The sequence below is a fragment of the Podarcis raffonei genome, chromosome 10 (assembly GCF_027172205.1).
Source record: "Podarcis raffonei isolate rPodRaf1 chromosome 10, rPodRaf1.pri, whole genome shotgun sequence".
Lineage (NCBI taxonomy): Eukaryota > Metazoa > Chordata > Lepidosauria > Squamata > Lacertidae > Podarcis > Podarcis raffonei.
In genome coordinates this window covers 57738739-57765370 of record NC_070611.1, presented here as the reverse complement: position 1 = coordinate 57765370, position 26632 = coordinate 57738739, and the positions used below count along the sequence as shown (strand labels likewise).

Sequence of the window (26632 nt, the reverse complement as noted above, 5' to 3'; positions counted from 1 at the left end):
ATTAGGTCCTAGTCCCAACATTCTAACTGAATGCTAGTATTCATCTAGCCTTCTCCAGTCTTGTGTCCTCTGGGAATTTTGGCCTGTGGTTCCCATAACACCTGAACACTGTCCATGCTAGCTGGAGCCGCTGGAAGCTTTAGCCCAACAACATCTGGAAGGTACCAAGTTGGGGAAGGCTGGTCCACAATGGCTGGCAGTGGCTCTGCAGGATTCTAAACAAGAGATTTCCCCAACCCTACCTGGAGATGGAAGGGATTGAACCTTGGGCTTTTTGCATGCAAAATGTGTGTTCTGCTACTGAGTTATAGCCCTGTCCTAAATGGGAGCAGGCAAATGGGGAGAGGGCATTTCAGGTCAGTCTCAAGGTGAAGTGCCTTGAACAGTCCATGAGTGTTCTACAGATACTAAAGTGTTGCCGTATGTGTGGACTCAAATTTGGGTGGAAATAACCCCCTAAAGCAGCAGTGGGGAGCCTGAGGTCCATGGGCTGAATACAGTCCTTCAGCCCTCTCTCCCTGCCCCTCAAGACTCCCCAGGAAACACCCCCCTCTCCCCAAAACAGACCCCCGTCTGTACTCTGTACTCCATGCCCTCCTTGATAATGTCTCTTGTTTGCCTATATGAATGGCAGAGAGGTGTAGAGGTATGCACGTCTGCAGATATCTCTAACTTGCAAAGCTGAAATCCATTGCTCCACCTACCCTTGCCTCTGGTCCTGCCCAACACTGGCACACAGCCCCAGAGGTGTCCCATGAGGAAATGCAGCCCCTGGACTGAAAAGGGTCCAAATACTTGGTCTAAACTAAGTCTCTGAAGAAGAAGAAGAAGAAAACTATAATCTGTCTCCAGTTGCAGAGACCTGGGTTTGGTTTTTTCCTGTGCCAGAGGAACTGTTGATACCACACTCAAGTATAAAGGGGAGAAAAATCAATGTGACTATTCCCCCAAGACAGTCTTTATTTTTTCCCTTCAAGGGGCAGATCAGAGGATGCTTGCAGAAGGAGAAAGAGCACTAAAGAGCTATCCCTCCTCCTCTCCCGTCCCTCCTCCTCTCTGTTTGTTATTTTTATTTTACTAACACATGCACTTCTTCTTCCCATGGGGTCACATCAAGGCTTCTTGCTGCTAAATGCTTAGCTTTGATAACTGCAGGAAATTTCCTAGTTAATCAATACCAGGTTCACCACTGCAGTCACCCCTGGAGACTTTAAAATTTGGAGGAAATAAAGAAAAAGAAATAAATACTTGAAGTGCACTGCGCTTCCTTGCACGAAGACACCATTAAAGACTGAAGCCTACTCAACAGAATGGGGACTATAGATCCCATCTTCTCCATCAAGGGAACATCTGAGGCTGCATTCTCCATGCCAGGGCATGGTTAACGACTGTAACCTAAAGATTTATGAGTTCTTAGCAGTTATCTTTAATTTTGCCTGGAATGGCACCAGCGTTACTGTACTCTTATGAGTTTGGGGTGTTAAGCTGGGTGCCAGACCCCTCTAATCCCTGGATCCAGCAAGTGTTAGAATTTAATCAAGGCTTCTAATTCTTAGAATAGCTAGGCTAGTCTCCTGGTGAGGTGATAAGACTGGGTGATGGGCTATTAAGGGAAACAAAGGGAGACTGCAAATGGTTGGGGCATCTCCCTCAACTCACAGATAGTTCAAAGGACAAAGCCTTAGTGTAGGGTTGAGGTAGCAGTGATGTCACCCAGAAGGAAAGCAGTAAGAAGTGATCTACTTGCAAATCTCTGGGTAATTTTTGTAGTAGACCAGAAAGACTCTCATTTGTTTAACAATTCCAACAAACAAAAAAGGCGACTCTTATGCCAAAACTAGGGCACTGAATCGAAAAAAGAAAAAGAAAAAAGCTTGGGGAGAAAGCAGGAGATGGTTTGTGGGTGGCAAGGACTGTGAGCTCAGGTCTGCTGCTGAAAACAAATTCCTGGTGTTCAAGGATATGTTCCTTAATTCAAAGTCTATGTCTGGCCCCTAGGCCCCTATGGGTCTGGGTAATGGGTCTTGGGGGTACAAGCAAAAAACAAAGCAGATCCTGTAACCTTTAAGCCTCTGCACAGCCCTGGTTTAAAATATATATTGGCTAGTTGAGTTTGATGGTGGGGGTGTGCATCAGTGTCTCCTAGCTACTTCTTATTTTTGCCAGCAATATGATCATTCATAACAAATGCAAGACCAAGAGGGAGGTGGAGAGGACAAGGGGGCTTGTCACATTGGTGTTTACTGTGAATTTGAGGCTGATTTCTGGGCATTGCTTACATGACACTACCCTCAACCAGAACCCATCCCATGTGTGGTTTCCTAAAGTAACCAGCACAAAAATGGATACATAAAAATTCAAGGCCTCAATACCTTAAGGACCTCCCCTCGCAATCCTGTGTTTGTCATCCAAGGCCCTTCTCTATGTCCTGCCTTCCCGAGAGATTTGGAAGGTGACAACACAACAACAGGCCTTTTCTGTGGTGGCTCCCTCTGTGGAATTCTCTCCCCAGAGAGGCTCGCCTGGTGCCATCATTACATGTCTATAGGCACCAGGTGAAAACATTCCTTTTTACCCAGCCTATCAGCCATTAAATAATCTATGGCCTGTTAAATTGGTATGTGCTAATGTTGTTGTCATTGTTGTTTCATTATGCTCTGTATTATGTTTTTATTATTATGCTGCGTAAATGATGTTCTTAATGTACACTGCCCTGGGCCCTTTGGATAAAGGGCAGTTAAATAAATAAATAAATAAATAAATAAATAAATAAATAAATAAAACAAGGAAGGAAGGAAGGAAGGAAGGAAGGAAGGAAGGAAGGAAGGAAGGTAGCTAGCTAGCTGCCAAAATATAGTACAACATGGGGCTTGGCTCTTTTATACATATCATATGTATAATATACATATTATTTCATGTCTAGTTTTGCCTGTAATTAGTTGGGCTTTAAAAATAATAATAATACACAAGTGGTTCAGACATAAGCAGCTGCTTGATACAAGAGGTGGTTCAAAAGCAAGCAAAGATTGATTGGGTTGGAACTGCTTAATTATATGTATAAATCCCTTTAAAACAAGATTCCTCTTCTTTCATTTCTAGCCACACTGTTGAAGCTGCACAGTATTGACAGGATTATCCCAAAGGTGCTCTCTTTAATAACCTTTGGGGATGTTTCAAGCATTATTATTCTGAAGGGAGGAAAAAAAATAGAGCACTGAGTCATAGAGAGAATGCATTTTAACTTGAGTATTGGTTATGTATGTAACAAACAAATAGGTATAGCTATGCAAAATAAAGACGGTGTGTGCGTTTTGTAGCAAGTGATCAGATTTTAGCATGGAGCTTTTATAAATGTACAGACAAACAGCTGCACACAAGCTTGAAATCCATCAGATGCTACTGTTTGGCTGATTGTTACTAAAGACTCTCCTGGGATATAGTCTCTTCTACTTTTCCAAACATCCCTTTAATGCGGAGGCAGGTTTACATGGACGGCACATAATAAACCTAAGTAACACTGAGCGCCAGCAGAGCTTTAAAACACATGGGGAGGGGGAGGACACAATTCTATTGTGCTTGAATCCAGAGCCCCTGAGATCACTTTCATCACTATTCCAACCACTGTAATTTCTTGTTGGTCCTTCTGCCCACAGGTAGCATTGCCAGAAGAAACCTCAGTGTCTTGCCAGTGCATATTCTGCCACAAGGCACCTAGGACTCATCGCAGCACCGGAGGCTCACAGTGCAAGGGTTTGGGAAAGGCAGGAAGCAGCTGTACCGTTGTGGGCCGGGGATGTGCTCAGCCAAGCGCAGTGACCTATTTTCCAAGCTTTTTCCGCTCAGGTGACAATGCAGCGGGAGCCAGCTTCCCACTAAAAGCGTCTGCAAAATGAACTCGTAGCCCACACTCAAGAAGGGAACAGAGGAGAGGCAGCCAGGTGGAAACTCTTAAAACCACAAGACACAAAGATATTAATAAGTAACAGCCCTCTTCCCGCCCTGAAATAAACAACTTCAGGGCAAGCTAGGGGAAGGGGAACTTGCCTCACGTTGCTCAGGCAACATCCCTGTTCACCAGTGGTTCCCACAGTGGGGTCACAAACAACTCAGATGCTGCCCCCATTTTATACCAATCTACCTTCCCTAATGCACCTTGCTCCCCTAGAAAGAATGGGTATATGCAATGTGGGGGAAATGTGGGTAGGAAGACCGGATGCAAAAGGGCACAGTGTTTGAATTGTTGGGATATGAATAGATGCTGGAAGAGGAAATATTTATTAGATATTATCCTTCCTTCCTCACGTTTGTGAGTTTAGCAGAGTGGCATCCATTTGCAGCTTAAAGGGAAGCTTAGCTAAGCTTGTTTTAGTCTTTTAGTTTAAGTAATCCAAGCGGAGGTGGAGCTAGCTGTTCTGGCACCCGGAGTGTGCCAACATAGTGTGCACACAGTGGCGGGACAAGCTGAGCGCGGGGCAAGCGTCCCGGGGGGTGACGCACCCACCGCATACCCCTCCTTCCTTCTCCAGTGAATCCAAGATGCTTTAAGGCAGACTGGATTTTCCTGGTATTTCCCCCTTCTCTCCCCCTTAAAACAGCAATCACACAATCAGTCCTGTAAAAGGTAAAAATAACATTTACTCACTCAGAATACTTGCTGAAGAGTAACAGATGTAGCAACTTTGTTCAGGCAGGCTTAAAATGGTAAAATCTGGCCACCAAGCCACTGGCCCAATTATTCATGTCAAGCTCCTCCAAAATGCCAAGACCTCCAGGTCCTTCAACATTTGCCAGATGAAATTGTGTTTTGAGTGAATATAAGGGAATGCTTAGGTGAACACTGAACGTAAGAAGAACCCTGTTGGACCAGCCCAAATGTCCATCCACTCTAGTGTTCTTCCTCTTTCCTGGAGTCGTCAACCAGAAACCCCCAAAAAGCCCCCATGAAGGGTTTGAAGGCAACAACCTTCTCCTGCTCTTGTTCCCCATCACCATACTGAATAGGTGGGCATGGCCACCCCAAATATATCTCTGCAGAAGTGACAAAATCAGTACAGTGGTACCTACAGAGGGAAAACAGCTATTGGACACACTTGACAAATAGATGCATTTGGATGAAAGGAATATAGGAAACTGCCTTATACCGAGTCATGCCAATAGTCCATCCAGCTTAGTATTGTCTTCAGTAAGGACTCATCCACACTTTTCCTTGTCACTAGTTTTTGCTCTGCTGCTTTCCCCTTGAGAAACCTGCTCTTTAGTGCTAAACTGGAATGAAAAGCAATATGTGGGAAACCCCATAGCCGTTGGTTCCATTTCAACACCAAACCAGGGGGAAGCAGAAGAGCAAGCAGAGGTGTGGATAAGCCCCAAGTGACATTCCCTAGGAATGACAGAGATTGAAACTGGGACCTTTTGCATGCAAAGCAGATGCCTCTGAGCTATGGATCTTCTGTATGTTTAACAGCAGTCCCACATGCAGAAACTGAACAGTCCCTGGCATAGGGAAAAGTGATGGGGAAAGCCTTGCCTCCTTAATTTCTGCCTGCCAGGCTGATGCTAAAGGCACAGGAGAAGAAACAAAGGCTGGCAACCACTCATTCAACCACAGAGGCTGCTGGTTTCATAGAGGAGATGAACTGAGAAATGTATTGCTGTTTCATTGTGATGGCGATGACCACACGAAGCCAAGGGCATTTCCTTCCTACACAGATGTACTGAATTCCCTCCACGCTTTGGGGGAAGTGGGAACTTGTTCCTTGCACCTGTCAAGATTATTTATGAATTTGTTTCCAAACTGTCTACCCCACATTTGTAACCCGCAGGGCTCCAACAGCAGCTTATGGTTAAATACACACAAAAAGATGAAAACCCATACAAAAGGCAAGACACGCAGAGCCCGATGAAAACAATGAAACCACCAGGACAAGCAAGAGAAATTTAGCTAAGGCACAACAAATGCCTTCCTGAATTGGAAAGGCTCAGCCATCTTTCTGAAACAAGTGAGGAGTTTCGTAGAGAGACTGCTGAGAAAGCCCTGGATTTGCCAGCCAGTCACCAAATCGTCCTTTGTTGAAGGGCTACAGCTCACCAGCACATGTTTTACATGTCAGATTCAGTTCCTGGCATCTCTGGGTAGGTCTGGTTGAAACTCCATATCCCAGAAAGCTGCTGCCAGTCAGTAAAGGGAACACTGAGCTAGATGTAAAGGTAAAGGGACCCCTGACCATTAGGTCCAGTCATGGCCGACTCTGGGGTTGCGGCGCTCATCTCGCTTTACTGGCCGAGGGAGCCAGCGTACAGCTTCCGGGTCATGTGGCCAGCATGGCTAAGCCGCTTCTGGCGAACCAGAGCAGCGCACGGAAACGCCATCTTACCTTCCTGCCGGAGCGGTACCTATTTATCTACTTGCACTTTGTGCTTTCGAACTGCTAGGCTGGCAGGAGCAGGGACTGAGCAACGGGAGCTCACCCCGTCGCGGGGATTCGAACCGCCGACCTTCTGATCGGCAAGCCCTAGGCTCTGTGGTTTAACCCACAGTCCCTGAGCTAGATGAGGCAACAGCAAATGAGCTTCTTCATGCTGCACACAGTCAAACTTTAAAAGAAAATTAGACCAATTCATGGAGCAGAGGGCAATTGACGGCTCCTGCCTCTGATGGCTACGCTTTGCCATAACAGTTGGAGGCAGCAATGCTTCTGAATGCCAGTTGCTAGAAACAGCAGAAGGGGAGAGTGCTCTTGATCTCAAATCCTGCTTGCTGGCTTCCCACAGGCATTTGGTTGGTCACTGTGAGAAGAGGATGCTGGACTGGCCTGATCCGGCAGGCTCTTCTGATGTTCCTCTACTACTTGGTACATTTTGACTATTATATATTTCTGGGAGAGCTGAAAGCATTTCCTGTCACTGTGACCTTTGAGAAAGAACATAACACACCTGCTCATTTATCGAACCCCCTTCAAGGCTCGTCCTGAACAAGCTACTACGCATTGCACAAAAGAGGCAGGATGGCACGTCCGTTTCCTGAAAGTCTGATCGGCTGCTTTCCACCAATTTCTCAGTGGAAACAATGGAATTGCAAACCCTGGACAGTAAGGAGACCAGTTCGCCCTCCAGGAAAATAGATCAGAGCATACTGCCCCCAATCTAACAAACAACCTGCTCCCATTCACCAGAATGCCTCTTGCATTCAGAAAAATAACACTCGCTTTGGAAACAAATTGAAGACGACAGTTGTGCCTGACCTTCCCAGAATCCTTCGACTTGCACAACAAACAGCCCACCCCCAGTGATGCTGCCAGCTCCATTCATGGAACGAGCCGTCCACTGCTTACCCAGCGGAGCTTATGAATGAACGGGGAGGGTATGACATTCTTGAGACAAAACATAAGGAACAAAAGGTGAACGGAATCAGGGCGAGATAGATGTACAAGAACAAAACGGTGGCATAGAAGGATGCTCAGGAGGGCGGAGGAAAGCAAATGGATAGAGATAATGGCAGTGGGACAGGCATAACGGAGCTGATCTCTCAACCATGCTTAAGAAATTGAGAGTGGGCTACACAGGTCACTGTCACTGTCGCTCCCCTCCTTCCTTCCCCTTTGGCCATGTATTCCCCCTCCTTTCTCAGTGTTTCGCCATTACAACTGCACAGATACTAGCCATACTTAATGCTAACCAGGTTCCCCATTGTGACAATAAGGACTGAAAGGTTTGCACACACTGATTAAGAAACATCTTCGCTGCATTCACCATGGCGAGCATCACTGCAGATGTAATGCTTAAGCCATAGTTTAGGCAAATCAGGGAAGGGTGGAGGAAGGAATTGACACCAGTGAAGGGAGGAGGGCAGAGGATGTCGTGGGCTTCCTTGTTGTCTGTTTCCACTTTCTTAGCAATAGGAAGCACTCATAATTTTTGGCAATATGGGGGATGATAACAGGAAGATGCCTTATATCAGGTCCCTCTAGCCCTGTTCAGACTGCTGCCCATGGTCTCATGCAGAGGGTTTTCCCTCTTTCCTTTCTTCTGCTATTTGATCCTTTTACCAGGAGGTGCCAGGACTTGGGTCCTTCTGCATGTAAAGCATGTGATTGGCCGCTGAGCTATTGCCCCTTCTGTGCAAGTTAGCCAATCGAATCTTATTAGTGCAGTTCCCTGTGCAGGTTTCTAGCAAGCTATTCACACCCAAAAGTAATTTGAAACCTCTTTACTATATTAGAACATCGGAGATAAGCCAGGGGCTTATTATGACCGTTGGGAGGTCAGCCTTCTCAGGGGCACACGATGGAGAGTTTCACAGCTTCTCTAAAAGGGATTCTATCATTCACTCATTTGATTTGATTAATCTATCAGGGCTGCACTAGCTGGATCAATTCTTCCAGTACACATTTCAGGTGATGTTCATACAAGACTGAAGCTAGACAGGCACAGGAAGACGATGCAATTACAAATAATTTCAAACTGGGGAGTGCAGGGGACGAACCGTGGTGGATTTGGAACTGTGTGCATTTGCAATGAGAAACCGCCACTATCACATTATCACATGCAGCTGGAGTAACTACAGGCTCAAACAGCCAGTTTCTTTGGGTTTACTGTGAAAAAGGAAAACCAAAGCCTTCCAGCAGTGCTGGTGGATAGCTTCCATGGAAAGCAGTTCTGTTGGATGACTGGAGATAAGCATCTCAACAGACACATCTGAAAGGCCCTCTTTTTCTGTGAGTTATGATTAATTTTTGATCATAATAGAGGCTCTTTCTGGGAGTAAGTGCAGCCCTCACTTTGGCTACTGGAGCAGGGGAAATGTGTGTATGTGAAACCATATAGTGTTGCTGTTAAGGAAGTCTGTCCATCGACAGTGAATGCATCGAGAAGAAAGGGCTCATGTTATGACATGCAGGGTAGATGGGATGGGGATGTTTGAAGCATGCCATGTGCTGTGTAATTTCTTCATTGCAGCTCTCTCCCAGTTCTTAATGGGAATAAATTCATTCAATCTGGGGTTTTCCCCCTATGTGAACCTACCTAATTCATACTTCCTGCACCAGCAAGTGCATCAAAACACAGCTAAGCTTTCAAAATTCACACCTTTCTGGATTTTGTGATGCACTTCTCAAACCAAATGAATATATTAATGAAAATAATATACAAAACCTGATTGTAATAGAGGGGAATTGTTCGCAGAAATGCACATATAGGCCAAATTGCATACAAAAATGAATATACTGGAGAAACACACACAATAATGCATATAGATTTTTTGTGTATTTTTGGAAGGGGAAAAAAATTCGCTATCTGATGTAGAAACAGGTTGAACTGAACTTAAGGTTGCAAAGATGAGAAACCGGAAGAAACCAAAATGGACAGATTCACCCATCTCAAGTTATTGCACACTCTCTAGTCACCTCTCCCCACACAGGACCAAACAAGCAAAGAGAGAGGGGAGAAGCGAAAAAGAAGACAAGGAGGCAGCCCAGAGCTTTGGAATTCCTGGTCCTGGGGAAGCAGTGAGGTCTCCTGATCAGCAAATTGTAGGCTGCTTTGGATCTATTTCAATTTGTTTGAAGTCTGCACCCAATCCCAACTCTCAGGCAAGTCTGGGCAGTGGAGGAAGCAGAGATGAGGCAGGCGGCCTTATTGACTGACTGGTTTCTAGAGTGCCTGTATATGAATGAGGCACTGCACAAAAGCCAAAAAAGGAAAACACAGGAGCTGCCCTTGCAGTTACAATCTAGAAAATCACACACACACACACACGGGGGTGGAAGGCAGAGGAGGGAGAGCAGTTTGACACTGCCCAGGACAAATAGGGTTGTTAAGTGGCATTTACAGCCCATTGGCATAAAAGTGATATTCTCCTTCCTGTCGTTCTTGCTGGGGTGGAACAGGAGCAATCATCAGAAAGCAAGAGCCCTGCTTGACCAAACTGAGCGCCCATCTGGTCTAGCATCCTCTTCTCACTGTGGCAAACCAGATGCCTATGGGAAGCCTGCAAGTACTAGGCCCTGAGTGCAACAGCGCTCTGCCCACTTGTCATTCCCAATGACTGGCATTCAGTGACTTTTGCTCCTCAAGCTAGTGGCTAGGCCAAAGTGTCCTTCCTCTCACTTCTGCAATCACAGGGCAACTGACAGTTTAACTGCCATTCCAGCTTTGAGGGGAGAATTAAGATTTACTGCAGATGCTTGTTCTCTGGATGACGGCTGAGGCCGGTAACCAATAACCTCTGCTGGTAGGGGTGCGACCTCCCAGTGGCTCTGGGTCCTCTAGCCTGTGACTGAAGTGACCTTTCCCTTGCTTCCTCAGATACACAGCTATCCCTCTCCCTATTGCTTCTGCCCTAGTTACTTTTAATTGTGGTGCTTGTCACAAGAACATTGGAGGGAGCATGAGCCCTTAATTATATCCAGATCGATATGCATGCAGCATATTAAAAAACAAAAACAAAGGGGGATCAATATTCATTTCACTGGTTGCAAAGAATTAAGCCTGGTGGCTGTCTGACAGGAAGAAGTGGACCTTTAAATTAGGACGCCTGTGCCTGGGAAACGCATGTATGCTGCCTTGGGGGTCCCATGATGGAAGAAAGGTGGGATATAAATGTACGTACTGTACATAAATGGGAAAAATGGTTCCCAGAGGAGAAGAATTTTTTTTTCTTTTATAAATTTTTATTCATATTTGCACAGAGGAGAAGAATTTAAGTTGGTACTGTAAATACATCCTAGATAATCCCAAATCAGAGAAGGCCTGACCTGCATACAAAAGACATACTGGGTTGTATTCAATTAAGTTTTACTCAGTGTAGACCCACTGAAAGTAATGGAGGTCCATTACTTTCAGTGGGTCTACAATGAGTAAAACTTAGTCAAGTTCATTAATGTCCATGGGTTTACGCTGAGTAAAACCTAGCTGAATGCCACCCACTGTAATGTCATTACAGAGCAAGGCCTTTGAAACAGAACAGGAAAAGTGTGCACAAAGGGGTCTGGGAAGGGAGCAAGCTAACAAGGGTGCTTGGGGAAAATTCACAATGCTCTGAGCCCACTTCCAAACCTGAACTGGCAGACATACCAGCCAATCAAACACTGGCTGAAGCTTCCTGCTTGCCACCACCGCCTCCTCCACTTGCCCGTTCCTCTCCTCTTCTGCACTACCTCTGGCTATGGGATGTGTCCTTGGCTTTCCCCAGGCTAAGTCAATGGAGGACAGGATTGCAGGGTTGGAGCAGGTTGCAGCAGGGAGAAAGCAATGGAGCTAGCAAAGAGCGGCAAGGCTGAAGGTCTTCAGCAAGCGTTTGATATGCTGGTATGTCTGACAGCTCATGTTTGAAGACAGGCTCCAAGCTGTCTTTACATCTCACATCTTTAGATATTTTAGCCCCAGTGATGCATGTCCAAGTAGCCTCAATCTGGTGTTTTGAGCTGCAACTGCCCTAGGCTCATTGCTTCAATTCTTTGTACGCCTTGCCTGCCATCACTGTGGATGATGTCACTGGCCTTGCTTGGGTCATGCTATTTATTAGTGCTGAGTCAACATAAAGAAGGTGGGCAATGGGGCAGGAATTTCCCCAAGTCTCTAACTGATTTGGGAGTGTAAGTGTCATTAGATATTTGCATAAGGATAATCCAGGTCCCTTGATTCCCAGCCTGAGCATTTCTCCCCTCCTCAAGTTGTTCCCATTTGTTAACGTATTATAAACCAGAATACAAACAAATCAAGCAGCCAGATTTCCCCTTCCTTAATGCTGTGGGCTTCTCTGCCTGATTTCAGTGGGATTATTCCCAATGCTCCCCAGATGCAAACAAGAAGCAGATGCATATTTATTTCAAATAAAGAATACCAGGAAGAGAGCAGCAATTGGGGGTGGGGACAGGGGGAATAGCTGCCAGTAGAAGGAGTCGTGGATGATGGGTGAGTAAAAGAATGGGGTCTGGAAAGGCCACTTACTCTAGAACATCCCGGTTGAACTGTTTCTTGCTGTTCCCCAGGAACTCCCCGATCATCTGCCGGCTGAGCCCCTTGCGCTGCAACAGGAAATGCGCCACTCCAATCGGTGTGTCTGGTATGAAGCCCCGAGATATAAGGAACTGGATCCCCTTGTCTGGATTTCTGGGAAGTAGAGGGAGTCAAGAGTCAACTTGCTATTCCCTTCAGTACTTAAGAGCACAGCAATCTCAAGCACACGTCTTGTATCACAAGGGATATCAGAGCACAAGAAGAGCCCTGCTGGGTCAGACAAAAAGGCTCATCTAGTTCAGCATCCTCTTCTTGCAGAGACCAACCTGTAGGGAGACTGCAAGTAGGAATTGAGTGCACCAGGAATCTACTACCCATTTGTGATTCCGAGCAACTGGTATTCAGTAGCGTTGCTACATCATACAATGGAGGTAGAACATAAGACATCATAGCTAGCAATTCCACAGTACTTATATAGGCTCCCCGTGTAACTCAGAATCCTGATTGCGCAAGTTTCTAAATGTATGCAGGGGGGAGGTGAAGATGGGTAACAGGGACAAGCAGAGGCAAAATTAGCGCATCCCCACTCTACCTTCACACAATTCAAATGGCATGAGGGCTTTAATGCCTGAATAGGGCTATTATGTAACTTAGATTGCAAGCTGTGTATTGTTGTTTTTTAAAAAACTGCAAATCACCTTAAGAGTTCCTTAGCAGAAAGGTGGAATACATACGCAGTAAGATACACAAATGGCAGTTACATAAGATCCTTTCTGTGGTGTCAACTTTTATTTTACTTTCTACTTTGCAGATCTAACGAAAGGAAATTTTAAAAAATACAAATATTGCCAGCTGACCCTAATAATATGAATATTCTATCAATCCTCTTTTATGGTAAATGTGCAGATTAAGATACACAATCCATATGTCCAAATAAGTATCTAAACAAGATTAATGATTCCCACATAGAAAGGGTAGTGAGATCTTCAAGCCACTGAGTACTAGCTGGTGGGTGTTTGTCTTTCCGGCCTTGCAATGTCATGTTAAGAGCTCACAGAATCCACTTTTGTTGTCTGTTCTTCTGTTAGGCCACATTTGCACCATGCATTTAAAGCACTATGACACCATTTTAAATAGCCATGGCTTCCCCCAAAGAATTCTGGGAGCTGTAGTTTGTTAGGGGGTCTGAAAGTTGCTAGGAGGCCCCTATTCCCTACCCAGAGCTACAAGGCCCTGAGTGGTTTAACAATCAATCCCTCTTCGGGGGGACTCTGGCAACAGTAGCTCTGGGAGGGAAACAGCACTCTTAACACACTACAGCTCCTGGAATTATCTGGGAGAAGACATGAATGTTTAAAGTAGCATCATGATGCTTTAAATGTATGGTGCAAATGTGGCCTTATTCGTGGGCCCACCCTAGATATATAAAGGTGTCAAACTGACAGCCATTTTTAAAAAAATGGCAGCCATTTTGGGTGCCACCATCTCTCTCGCTGCACTGTAGATATGAAAAATCAATTTTGGGGGGGCTGTGATCTCTCACGGCACCCAAAGTGGGCATTTTGGGTTGCTGTGTTGTTCTCTCGTCACAAAAAAAACTCACCCCTATTTGTCAGTGTGAGAGTGAGGCGCGGGTCACGTACCTAGCTCGGAAACGTGTCCCAGAAGATGCACATCCTGAGTCTGAAAAAGTTTGACAGTATGTAAATTTAATCTGTCATCTGACTGATTCTGTTTGAAGTGTTGGGACTCTCTAAAAGGGATCAACTCTTTCAGTGAGACTCCAGCGCAGAGGCGCCACCTTTTCCAGAGGATTGAGGGGGCTGATGCGGCGTTGCACAACTTCCTGACGTCACGCATGTCCTGTGTCAGGACATCGCACATGGGGGCCCTCTGAGCATTGAGTTCATTGTTATTTAAAGCTGAATTTGCTCCTTACGCCATTTACTTAGCATGCAGGTGTAAAATAGCCGCATGGAATAAGTGCTATGTAGGTTACCACACAGTAACATTGCCCTAAAACACTTTCAGTGCTCTACACAATGTGATTTACACCACAGCCTGTGTTGTTTATGGGTTGAGCTGGCAATATTTCCCCCTGTTTTCCTGAGGAGCTAAGCAAGTTTGGCTGGGTGCTGCGGGATTCCTACAGCTCTCCTGGCTTTCCCTTCCACCTACGGAAATGGCCGCCTACACAAACACCGCTATTATAGCAACACTGCATAATGAGGCTTTCTCCATTCCAGGAATTCCACCCACTCGCTCTGGAATGTGTTGCCGCTTGAAGTGCAGAGTCACAAATGCATTCAATCAATTTGCGGGAGGCTGTCACAATTCAGAATATTACTCAATAATTGCTCACGGGGGAGTTGCATGATTGAAGACATGGAGAACAAGGCCATGCAGAAGACCTCTTGGGCCACATAGACCCAATTTTGTATTGGGCCGCAGTTATATAACGCTGTAGGTAAGCCACTGGTGTTATTAAATCCTGTCAGGAAGGTTTATGTAACCAAGCATCCCGGCATTTATTAGTGGTAGCAATAACAGTTGTTGTTCTGCGGGGAGCATTTTCTGTAACTGAAGGCTCATATACACAGCCAAATGGTGAAATGGAACAGCATCAAAGCCATTTGGCAACCAGAAGTCATTATTTTTATATCATCACTGAGGGTGTTGCACAAGAGGTAATTAATTCCATTGGGGGAAAGCAGGGCAAAAAGCAGATTGAGAATGTGGTCCAAAATGAGGTACATGTGCATATGGAGAGGAGGTGTGGAATAGCACCAGCCCTCAGCACTTACCACAAACTGTTATTTGCTTGAGTGTAGGCCATTTGGATTTTAAAGAGGGCCAATTTTTTGTTTATGTTGTTCTTCAGTTTGAGGCGGAAGGGATGCAGTATTCTGGCTGGCTTCATTCTGGTAACATGGGTGCTAGGCAATGAGCAAATATAATAATCTTGCACCAAGCCCCCAATGGATCAGTGCATCTGGCTGCTAACCAGGCTAGTGGTTAGAGCCCAACCAGGAATGTCTGTGGGCAGGATTCCTGCACTGCAGGGGGTTGGACTAAATGACACTCGGGGTCCCTTCCTACTGTACAATTCTATGATTCTAAGTATGTCCATAGGTGCAGCAAGAATAAGGCTAGAACAGATTGCCTATCCAGTAGGGACATAGCAAGTTGCCTTATACTGAGTCATGTAGTTCAGTATTATCTGCATGGACTGGCAACAACTCTGCAGTGTTTCTTCTAGTCCTGCCTACAGATGCCAGCAATTGAACCTAAGGCCTTCTGCACACATAGTAGACGGTCTGCCACTGAGCTGAAACCACAGTACAGTGGTACCTCGGGTTACAGACACTTCAGGTTACAGACGCTTCAGGTTACAGACTCCGCTAACCCAGAAATAGTACCTCGGGTTAAGAACTTTGCTTCAGGATGAGAACAGAAATCGTGAAGCAGCGGTGCGGCAGCAGCAGGAGGCCCCATTAGCTAAAGTGGTGCTTCAGGTTAAGAACAGTTTCAGGTTAAGAACGGACCTCCGGAACGAATTAAGTACTTAACCTGAGGTACCACTGTACAGGAGATAGGTAGATAGCTGGGTAGGCTATATAGGTCAGCAACATCTCCACTCCTAGAGCGTGTCTGTAGCCACACAGACTAGCTAGCTGCTTCTCTGGTCTTTCTAACTTCTGTTCTTGGGAACCACTTAGGATTCTGCCACTTCTCTCCTTATTCATTCATGGGGGAGAATGACAGCATCTATCTGCTTGGCCCCAGACTTACCACAGGCTTGGGCTGGACATGGTAAGTCTACAGAAGTCAACTGAGCCTATGCTCATGCCTGTTCTTCTGCTCTCCTCCACCTCCCTTCCCTGCCTTAACTCAGCCTCACTTGAAGGAAACAGGAAACAGCAGGGTCTGGTTGCAGGTTCCACTGCCCAGGGAGCTGGCATTCCAAGTGGACCAGATGTGGGTGTGTGGCCCAAAGCAGCCAGGGGTTGGGTTCCAGTGGTGGCAAAACCAGAGGCTGGTTAAAAGCAGGCAGAGATCCAGATCAGGAAAAGAGACAGAACTAGGCAATCCTTATGCTAGAGAAGAACTGTTCAAGTGGAGTAGACAGCTCTGAGGCCAGAGAGCTATAGTGCCTGGCCAGCTGACTGAACGCAAAAGCAAATTAGTAGCACAGCTTAGGTGGCGCTCTTGACACCCACAGCTTGGGCCAGACAGATGTGCGGTATGGAGTTCTTAGAGCTGAGCTGTGATTTCTCAGAAAAGGTTTTTTTCTAATAAAATTTCTGAGTATGTGTTTTGGTTCCCCTCTGAAAAAAGAGAGGACCACATTGTGGAATAGTCTCCAAGTATTCTCCCTCTCCCTTGCCCCCACACAGTGCCCAGGAACAAGGCAAAGTCTGGAGTATTGTGTGGGATGCAAAATGATGGTGAGGTTGCTGACATCATAGCCGCTAAGGAAAGAAGCCATGCCACTGCCACTGGTGAGAGGTTGCTGTATTGGTTGGAGAAATCCCCACCTTTGCTTTGAATTTTGCTTTCGGTGAAATGTTTGTGACATACCTAATGCAACTGTGTCCATGCCAATTACCTTCCAGAAATGTCATCAACTCAAGTGGCAATACAGCCTTTCTTCTAACAGTCTTCACAGCAAACCAAAACACAGAACAAATAAAGTAGTCGGAATGTCCCTTTTGATTGCAAAGGAAGGTGCCCTGCGGTCACCCAGGTAAACAGCAAAGCCAAAAACAACACATTTTCTTTCTGCTGTGCATCTCAGAGCTGCTCCCCATGTAATGATTTCAAGTCAAAGGAAATACTCCAGCAATTCTCTCCCATAAATTTAGAATTATGAGTGGAGGTTCAGAGAGCTGTTTTAGGTACACTAAAAGACTTGGGCAGAAAACCGACCTACATAGAGGATAGAAAAATCTGAAGGGCAAAACTAGCAAAATGTTTCTCTGAAATCTGCTGTCAGCATAATTCCAGCTACGCGTGAGTCTAAAGGTGGGTGGTGTAACCTAAGATATGAAATTGGCCTTTTTGGACACAATCAAAGAAACCAAAGCGATTATAATAAACAACCCCTTATTATCATGGTTAGTGTGTAAAAATACTTATAATGGGCACAACCCAGCCAAAGATAAGCACTTTTTTCAGTCAAACTGCTAACCATATGCTCCATTATCTTTTGTTCTTGAAAAAAGAAGCTTAGGAGCGTTAAACTTTGATCAGATTGCGTTCAGAGTTTTGCAAATTTTGGCTGGCCTTTGCTGCCAGCCAATATATGACCCATTAACTGAAGCAACCATTGGGGTCCTCCTCCAGACATCCTGCCTTCAGGTGTCAAATGGGTAAATACCAGAGACAAAGCCTTGGGGGTGGCTCCCTCAATCTCCCCCTAAGAAATCCACTTGACACTTGCTTCTCAGTTCGTTTCAAGGCAAGTAAAAACTGTTTCACTCTAAAGAGCTGTTCTTCACATAGCAAATGAAAGTATGCTGACAACATTAAGGCAGACCTCCTGCAATTTGATTTACGGCAGCCACAGGGCACAGGTTATTATTCATATGAAGCCGCCCAAAGTTTGGTAGAATGTGTTTAGGTTTTTTAAAAAAAAACTTAGAGCCAATATGGGTGCAATTGATAGAACATCAGTCCTGGATCCAATTCTCCACTCAGCCATGAAGCACATGGGTTAGCCCAGGGTGAGTCATGTTTTCTAACCCTAAGTTTTGTGAGGCTAAAATGGGATAAAACCCTGTATATGCTGCCTTGAGCTCCCTGGGAGAAGGGTGGGATAAAAATAAAAAAATGCAAAAAAAATGCATGTATTTCAAGTTCTACATTCATATTAATGTTTGAGTTAATAAAATGAGCAGTCCCGGAGATACGCCATCTGCTATTACCATCCAACAAATGGAATAATAACCAACTGTTAAAGTGCATGACGAGGCTATAGAAGGGCAAATTACAATATTCCCCCAAGGATTACTGAGGTTCAGAGAATCATGCTGAGAGCCAATAGAAGAGGCCCAAAGTGCCTCTTCAAATACCGAGTCCAACATGTAATGTTTTTGACCTCCCCTGACTCCAGTTTCCTGGCTGCTGTGCCTGGTTCCCTACCCCCACCCCCAATACCTACAGCTATTTTTCACAGCACAGTGGCCTTAGCTGAGCGAAAGCAGGAGAGAGGGATAGGAGAGAGAAAGATATTAACTTGCTGCTGCCTGGTGTATAATTATACCAAGCCCACCAAAAGAAAAATGGCAGCCAAAATGCTCACGTCAAAAGTGGCAAATCTCTGTGGAGAGGGCATGAAAACTGAGGTAATTTTTAAATTCTTTTTTAAAATCCACAGATGATAACTGGGATGTTTATGTCTCATTCTCACACAGCCCTATTTAGATAGCAGCCAGAGAACTCTCTCAAGTGCTGTGGACACTAAGCACTTGTGAGTCCTTTCTTTCCCCCTCTGTGGCACAGCTTCAGTGCAACTGCCTGACCCACAATAAAACAGGGTCTGCGTTTCTTAGGTGGCCAAACCCTTAAACATGAAAGCAATGTGACTTGAAGGAGACAAACCCACTTTTCCCCAAAAGCCTTTGTTGTCACAAATTGAGGAAAGCCACGGGAGATTAAAAGATTTATTATTATTAGCCACTTACATGTTAAAGAGGTTTAGCCCAATGCGGTAGAGCCGTTTCCTCATGGTGTCCGTGGAAAGAGTAGGAGATTTGCAGCTGGCCGGGTTTTCACAGTGATACCGCGGGAGACTCAAAATCATGGCCTGCAGGGCTTCCTTCGAAGACAACTCTGAGGCAGACTTGGCCGAGGTGGAGGTGCTGCTGCTGCTCAGCTGCTCTGAATTGTCCACATTTTCTGCCTCCGAGCCCTTGTTCTGCCCAGCCTCGTGGCTGGAGCCGAACTCCAGCTTCTGCACCATCATTTGTTCTTGGTCTGCTTCCCCTCCCGCCAAGCCGTTGGTGTTGACGTTCCCCTCAGTTGCCGTATGACTATTCTGAAGGATTCCGGAGTCAGGCTGCCCCTCGGAGACAGCTTGAGGCTCTTGGTTCTCTTTCCCAGCTTCCTCTGGGATTTCTTCTATTTTGGCAGCTTGAGAAACCCCCGCCTGGGTGTTGTTGGCAAGGCAGTTTGCCATAGACACCGAGGTAGATGAGGAGACGGAGAAGTTCTTGTTGTCAATCTGGACGGTGACGTCCCGGAAGGCCATCATGAGGGTGCTGCTGCTCTTTGGCAACGTATCTGGCAGCAGCCCTTCCTCCTTCTCTTGATCCTTCAGTTCGGCTTCCAAGTCTTGGTTTGGCTGCATCGCGCTGAATGTCTCCCTTATCTGGTAGGAGCTGCCATCTTGAAGGGAACACATCGTCTTCAGGCTCCATGTGCTGAGGGCGTCATCTATAGACTTGGCCAAAGACTGGACTTGCTCGGTGAAAGAGTCCTCCAGCTCAGTCAAGGCCCCGCTTATGGTAGCTGGCAAAGACGGAGACCTCACCAAAGGAATGCCAACAAAGTTATAGCCTTCCATGAGGGCCTTCTCAGCAGAAAAACTTTCAGAGTTCTGGACTCGGACTTTCCTCAGTGAAATCCGCCGGGGCATGCGACTCTCCAGGAGCGAGTTCCGTATCTTCTCAAAGTTTTTGCTGAGCTGGTACTGGCGGAAGGCAGTCTGGATGGTGCAGGCTGCCCTCCGAGAGACCAGGTGGCCTCCATATTTGTGCTCTAGCATTTCGATCTGAAACAGAAAAGCAGCATTTTTAAAAATTGATTTCTGAACCAGTTTCTACTACTTAAATTTACAAATTGATTGCTCTCTAAATATGCTCTCGAGAATTCAATACTGCATTTGTGAGTCTCCTTTCCCTGCTGTGTGCACTGAGGGGCTCTGGAAACGATTTACTTGGCTCACAAAGGAATGGTTTCCTTTTCTTGCCGGGCCCATATCCAGTTCTACCTAGGGGGTGGATGAGATGATGCATCTCCCCCAATCTAAGCCATCATGTCAAGGGGGGCCAGGGTCCGTAGCTCCTCCCACACATCTGGGACAGTGGCTTCACCTCTGCTGTCTCAGCATGGGTACGCAGGAGCAGAATGCCCAAATGTTGCTGCATATCAGCGATATTTGGATGTTTCATCCCCAGCTGTACATATGGGGCCAGTAGAAATGGGACTGAAGTCCCTTGTGTGCAGGGCACACTCCCTCCCCCCTCCATGTGCTAGGCAGAGTATCATCCAATCTAGCCTTATGTATTTGCATACTCTGGGATTCCAGCTGTGCTGCTTAAAAATATTTATTATATGTATTTCTTAGAACAAACAATCCAAGCATATACACGAAGAATTAGAAACCTTGGTCCACAGAGCAATCTTGGCCCATTTTAATTTTATATAGTTTAATTACCTTTTACCTATTATCATTTCTATATTTTTAACTCTCTGTGTTTTATTTACGTTTGTTTTAATTTTTGTGAGCTGCCTTGAGTCCTGGTTCTGGGTGGAAGGTGGGACATCGTCATCATTAAAAATAACTCTTATGTTCCTCAGCAAGATAGGGCCATCTACGGACCAAAAGCCTCCCTCCACTTCTAAATATTTTGCTCCTTTGCTTATAATAATCAGCAATGTAAGAACCATAAACAAGGGAGAAAAAGATAGTGGTGATGTGTGTCCTGCAATGGCACCCCAAAAAGAACTGAAGATCTGGTTTAAGAGGTTAGAAATATCACCAGGGATAAATATCAAGAGGAGTAAGAAGATACAAACACCCTGGATGGGCTAGTTATTGATGAATGCCCAGAAAAAACAACGCTGAATTAGTCAAGGAAACCATGGCCAAACTGGGCATTGTGCTCTGGCACATTCTGAGCCTGAAAGCTCTGCCCGGTTTGTCTGAAGAATTTTTGTACCAAGTGTCCTTCTTGCTACCTCACTGATAAAAGCTTAACAAGAGGACCACCGGAGTGTGCTTTCAGTCCACACCATATACATCATCCCAGCTTTGGTCCCCATGAATGATCATCAGGTGACAATGGCAGCGGTGGTGCTAATGCAGGTGATGGATGGAAGTGGTGAAGAAAGTCGAAAGGATGGACACTAATTATCCCCGTAGAGATTTACTGAGACCGTGGTTGGCTTCGTTCTTCTTTTGCCTGATAAAGTACTTTGTTCTTCTTCAGAGTTCTGGAGGAAACGGGGGTTTGTAAGATTTCAATTAATAAAATGAATGAATTGGAGAGGGAGGGCCAAGTGATGGAAATCACCTTTGCATTGATAAGCAGACTACCATATGGGAACCCAACTGATCATGCTGCCACAGGAACACCAGCCGCTCTCTGACCTTACTAATGATGCCATTACTTAGAACATCTGAATAAGGTTGAGCATCACACTGCATGATTCTCAAGAAACGTCCACCCCAGTTATTTCTCTCCTGCACAAGTATGTACACAATTCCCTCTACTTCCAATGCTCAGGTTATGAATGCTGTTGCATATGTAGCAAAAATGGCACTACCCTTGCAGGAGAGAGGTGTCAACAGGCTTGGAGGAACCCTGAGGTTTTGCAGAAGTGCACATTTTCTTCCATCTTCCCCTGCCTTGTCTATCAGCAATTACTAGAAACAGGGGCAGCAAAGGACGTGTATCTGAAAGCAAGCTTCCACAGGTTCAGCTGATACAAGTATATGTGCACAAATTGATGTGCATGTCTGTACATCACAGTGCTTATCTAGGGCCCAGTGAACTGGCTGGATGCATCTGCTGATGTACATGGCCATATGGGAACACAGTTGAGCACAATTAGCTGCACGTGAAGGCAGTCAGAATTAGGCCCAGAATTCTGAGTGGCGTAGAGTTGCGCCACTTCCCCCAAATTATTTTTGGATGTCTTAAGGGATGGATTTTGTCAATAAGTCAGAATCAGTTTGGGCTGAGGATCTTTCTTTGAATAATTAAACCATCTCTTTTTCCATTTCCCAAGTTCTAAGAGTGATTAGGAGGACTAAACTCTTTCTGCCCACTGGGCAGAAATGAATAAAACATTATTGCAATCCCATTTTATCCAGCATATGAGAAGCAAATGATTTACGATGAATTCAGATGGCCTGGTTGACACGTTGCCATTTTTACAATGATGCTGGAATGCTGCACAGGTCATATGAACCCTTCAGCACATGTCTGGGTTGCACTCTCTCATGTCCTGATCAAAGTGGAACTTGCTGAGTCACAATGCGGCAACACGTGCTGGAGGCTCCACATGGCAGATTCAGCATTTGAATTGGGGGAAATGGTTAAGTGTACTAGCATTGAATTATTTACATTTAAGGCCAAAATCGTGACCAATCATTGTCCACTATAACAGACACATGGTATAAGCGCAGCAGACAATATCCATAAATTAGATTGTATCTTAGGCTTGTTACGCAGAAACTGAGAGACTCTGAGATATCAAATATCTCCGGGTTGCCTGGAGAGCCATGTTTTAGACATTTAAAAAGGGGGGTGGGTTGCCCAGGATATTAACCAATTTTATACCTTTTTGTATTTTTTTTTGTCTTTTTGTCTTTTTATTTTGTCTTTTTTTTGTATTTTTGTTTTGTTTTTGTTTTTTTGTATGATAATTGCTGCTGTTTCTGATGTTTCTGATCTGTTTTACATTTGTTTTATGGTTCTCTTTTGTAGGCTGTCTTGAAAATCTAGATTATTTGAATAAAAAGAAGAAAACAGCACCCTCACACTAAGCCCTGAGATTCCCATGAGGAAATAAGCACATTTAAATAAAGCATATACATTTAAAAAAGAAAGATAGACTTCCGGTCAGCGCCAGCGCTTAATGGCGGATTTCTCCCGGAGCTCCCGAGAGAGATCTGCTTCGTGGGTTCGGGTCCGGCAGCTACGGCGGAGCGGGGACCCTCAAAAATCACAGGCGCGTAGCCTGTGAACTGGAGACTCGGCGGGCACCTTTGCGCCCCCCCGACGCTGTGAAGGAGCCTTTTTAAAGGCTACGGAACAGCGGAGGGTGTGTGGAGCGGTGCTGAGAGTCGCTTTCACCCAGCCTGCGAAGTGAAGCCGCGTCGCCATTAGCGGAGAGCGCTGATTTCTTCCGGTGAATTGGACTAATAAGAAACAACTTTCCGTGAGTAGGACTGAATTTTAAAGATTAATTGGACGCTAAAATTAAGGAAATTGGGCACCGAGACGGACAAGCACTAAAAAGGAAGTCTGCTTTCCGTTCTGTAGCAAGATCAAAGCGAAAGGCATTCAAGCTGTAACTTTTGAAAGGAGATTCGTGGGAATTAAGGAATCCACCACCAAAGTAAAGAGAGCTCCCTCCCCGAAGGCAGGAGGGGGGGAAAGAAAATTTTACAGTATCTTCCTGCCTGTTTAAAAAAGAATTTGGACTGTCTACCGCTGCTCTTAAACCTGGGATCGGACTGCCGGAGAAAAGGAAACCGGCTAAGGACTGTTGTTACATAAAGGTAAAAAAGTAACTGAGATATTGACTTTGGTTACTCTCAACTCAGAAACATTTTACTTTGTTGCACTGTAAAGCTATACGCAGGACACTATTGATTTGGATCTTTTAAAAATATTTGAAAGGGACTCGGAGGGCTTTTGTTTGCTTTTGGAAAGTGTGGGACTGATTTGAAGACAAAGAATTTGTTCTGCGCCCTCTAGAGGACTTGTGAATAGTTTCAGCAACAAGTGGATTTTAAAACTTGAGAACTTTTGCTTGACAGCTCAAGAGTGTGGGAATGACCTTGAGTGAAAGATTTTGTTATGGCAGATGGTAAAGAGAAAGAGGACTCACAAGAAACAACTTTGAGATCTGGCAGACAATACAAAGTTGACCTTTCTATGCAAAGAAGGGCTTCTGTATCAGGAGCCTCTGGAACTGCAGCTGTCCCAAAGGCAAAAGTGAAAACTATGTTTTCAGAAGAAGCACTTGCTAAAGTATTGGGGAAAATAAATGACTCTTTGGAGGAACTAAAAAAGCAAGGAGCAGAAACTAAAGTACAAGTTGCTGAAACAAATAAGAAAATTGAAGAAATCTCTGGGAAAATTGACTTAAATACAAAAAGTATAACTGACCTTGGAAATAAAGTGAACTCTAATGCAGAAGCAATTGGGAAACTATTGGAGGAATCATCTACAACACGAAAGATAGCTGAGGAAGCTAAAGAAATTGCAATGGCTGCTGAGGAAAAGTTTCCACCGGTGTTTAAGAAACTAGATGAGCATGAGTTGGCACTTTCTATGCAGGATATGCAATGCAAGGAGAGGAACTTAAGGATCAGACTTGTGCCGGAAAAGGAAGGAGACAACTTGGTGGACTTTTTGACAAAAGAATTCTCTGACTTTTGGAAGCAGGAGTTAGACAAGGAAGAATTTAAGATAGAGAGCGCATTTAGACTGGGAACAAGGCAGAGGAAGAACAGACCCAGAGACTGTTTAATAACCTTGAGATCAAAGGAGGAGAGAGATAAAATACTGAACCTGCACTACCAAACAACCCTTCAAATTGAAGACTTTCATATTGAGATTTTTAAAGATATTCCCAAAAATATTCTAGATGCAAGAGGCTTTTACAAGGACTTGGTGATACTGCTGAAAAGGAACTACATACCATTCAGGTGGGAGTTTCCCCAAGGCTTGTCTTTTAAATACAAGGGGAAGAAAAGAAGAATAAAGACAGTGAGTGATAAAGACAAGTTTCTAGGAGAACACGAAGAAGACCTACAGAAGGAGGCTTTTCCGGGACAAGGGCATCCTTCAAGCAAGGGACCACTAGATACGGATACGGAATCACCGACTAAAGAGGAACAACAATTGGGAGCTGTAGGAGGAAAGAGTAAATAGCCCCATCATGGCTCTGCAACTTCTAACCTGGAATTGTAATGGACTAAATATCCCCAGAAAAAGGAAAAATATATTTCATGCCTTAAGGAAAGACCAATTGGACTTGATTTGCTTACAAGAGACCCACGTGACAAGAGCACATAGAAAATTATTGATAAATAAAAGATTGGGACAAGAATTTATATCTTCAGATAGAGTAAAAAAGAGAGGAGTGGTGATCTATGCAAAGGAAAGATTGCAACCGAAACAAATTTTTAAAGATGATCAAGGAAGATATTTGGCAATTGAAATTCAATTTCAAGGAGAAAAGTTTTTGATAGTGGGAATCTATGCACCAAATGAGGGGAAAGCTGAATTTTTTAAGAAGTTGCATGAGACTTTGATGGACTATATGGATTACAACTTAATTGTGATGGGAGACATGAATGGAGTAGTTTCAACAAATATGGACAAAGCACAAAGACAGGTAGTTACAAAAGACGGAAGACTGCCAAAAACTTTCTTTGAAATGACTGACAATATGGACTTGATTGACATTTGGAGAACAAAACACCCATTAGAAAGAGAGGGAACCTTCTTTTCTGAAGCCAAAATGACATGGACACGGATTGACCAAATTTGGGTGACTAGCAGTATGGCGTCGAGTATAAAGAAAGTGGAAATCTGCCCAAAAACCTTCTCCGACCATAACGCAGTAAAGATGGTGATGAAGCAAACAACAACTGGTTCCTTCAGATGGAGAATGAATGACACCTTACTTGGAGATGAGGAGATTTGCAAGAGGGCCCAAAAAACTTTGAAAGATTATTTTGAAATCAACTTGAGGACTAAAGTAGAAAAAAGAATAGTATGGGACGCAAGTAAAGCCGTGATGAGAGGATTTATGATACAACAAAATACACTAAAGAAAAGAAGTCAAAATGAGAGGAAAGAGAAAATCTTGGACAAGATAAAAGAAGGGGAAAGGAAACTAAGATCGAAACCAACATCGCAAGAGATTTTAAGAGAAATTAAATTATATCAAACACAATTTATGGAATTGATGAATCAAGAAATAGAATGGAAAATTAAACAAATGAGACAAAAGACTTTTGAATCTGCAGATAAGTGTGGCAAGTTATTGGCATGGCAAATAAAGAAGAGACAAAAACTCAACACGGTAATAAACTTAGAAGTGGTCAGGACATTGGTCATAACATTATGTTTGCTGACTGGGAAAAGTTGTGGACCACCGGGATGAAATTTACGGCATGTAATGCCTTAAGAGAAAATATTATGAAAATGATCTATAGGTGGTACATAACCCCAGTCAAGCTTGCAAAGATTTACCATTTGCCTGACAATAAATATTGGAAATGTAAAGAAAAGGAAGGTACATTCTTTCACCTTTGGTGGACGTGCCCGAAGATTAAGGCATTCTGGGAAATGATCTATAATGAACTTAAAAAGGTATTTAAATATACTTTCACCAAGAAACCAGAGGCCTTTCTCTTGGGTATTGTCGGCCAAGGGGTGTCAAAGACAGATACAACTTTCTTTATGTATGCTACAACAGCAGCTAGAATACTCATTGCAAAGTACTGGAAGACGCAAGATCTACCCACACTGGAAGAATGGCAGATGAAGGTGATAGACTACATGGGTTTGGCAGAAATGACGAGCAGAATCCGAAACCAGGGAAGAGAAACAGCGCAAGAAGAATGGAAAAAATTTAAGGACTATTTAAAGAAATACCATAAAGTTAATGAAAGTTAGAATGATGATGGATTGAAAGTAAATGG

At 44.5% G+C, this 26632-nt stretch overlaps 1 protein-coding gene across 7 annotated transcripts in view; it reads right to left on the bottom strand.

Moving 5' to 3' along the window:
* IQSEC3 (IQ motif and Sec7 domain ArfGEF 3) overlaps positions 1–26632 on the bottom strand; it is a 165057-nt gene that overhangs the window by 18724 nt on the left and 119701 nt on the right. For all 7 annotated transcript variants that reach the window (XM_053405189.1, XM_053405194.1, XM_053405192.1 and 4 more), the window contains exons 4-5: positions 18642–19729; positions 11947–12108 (exon numbers count right to left, since the gene is read on the bottom strand). In XM_053405189.1, the coding sequence (XP_053261164.1) occupies positions 11947–12108; positions 18642–19729 (1250 nt within the window). The remainder of the gene's footprint in view (positions 1–11946; positions 12109–18641; positions 19730–26632) is intronic.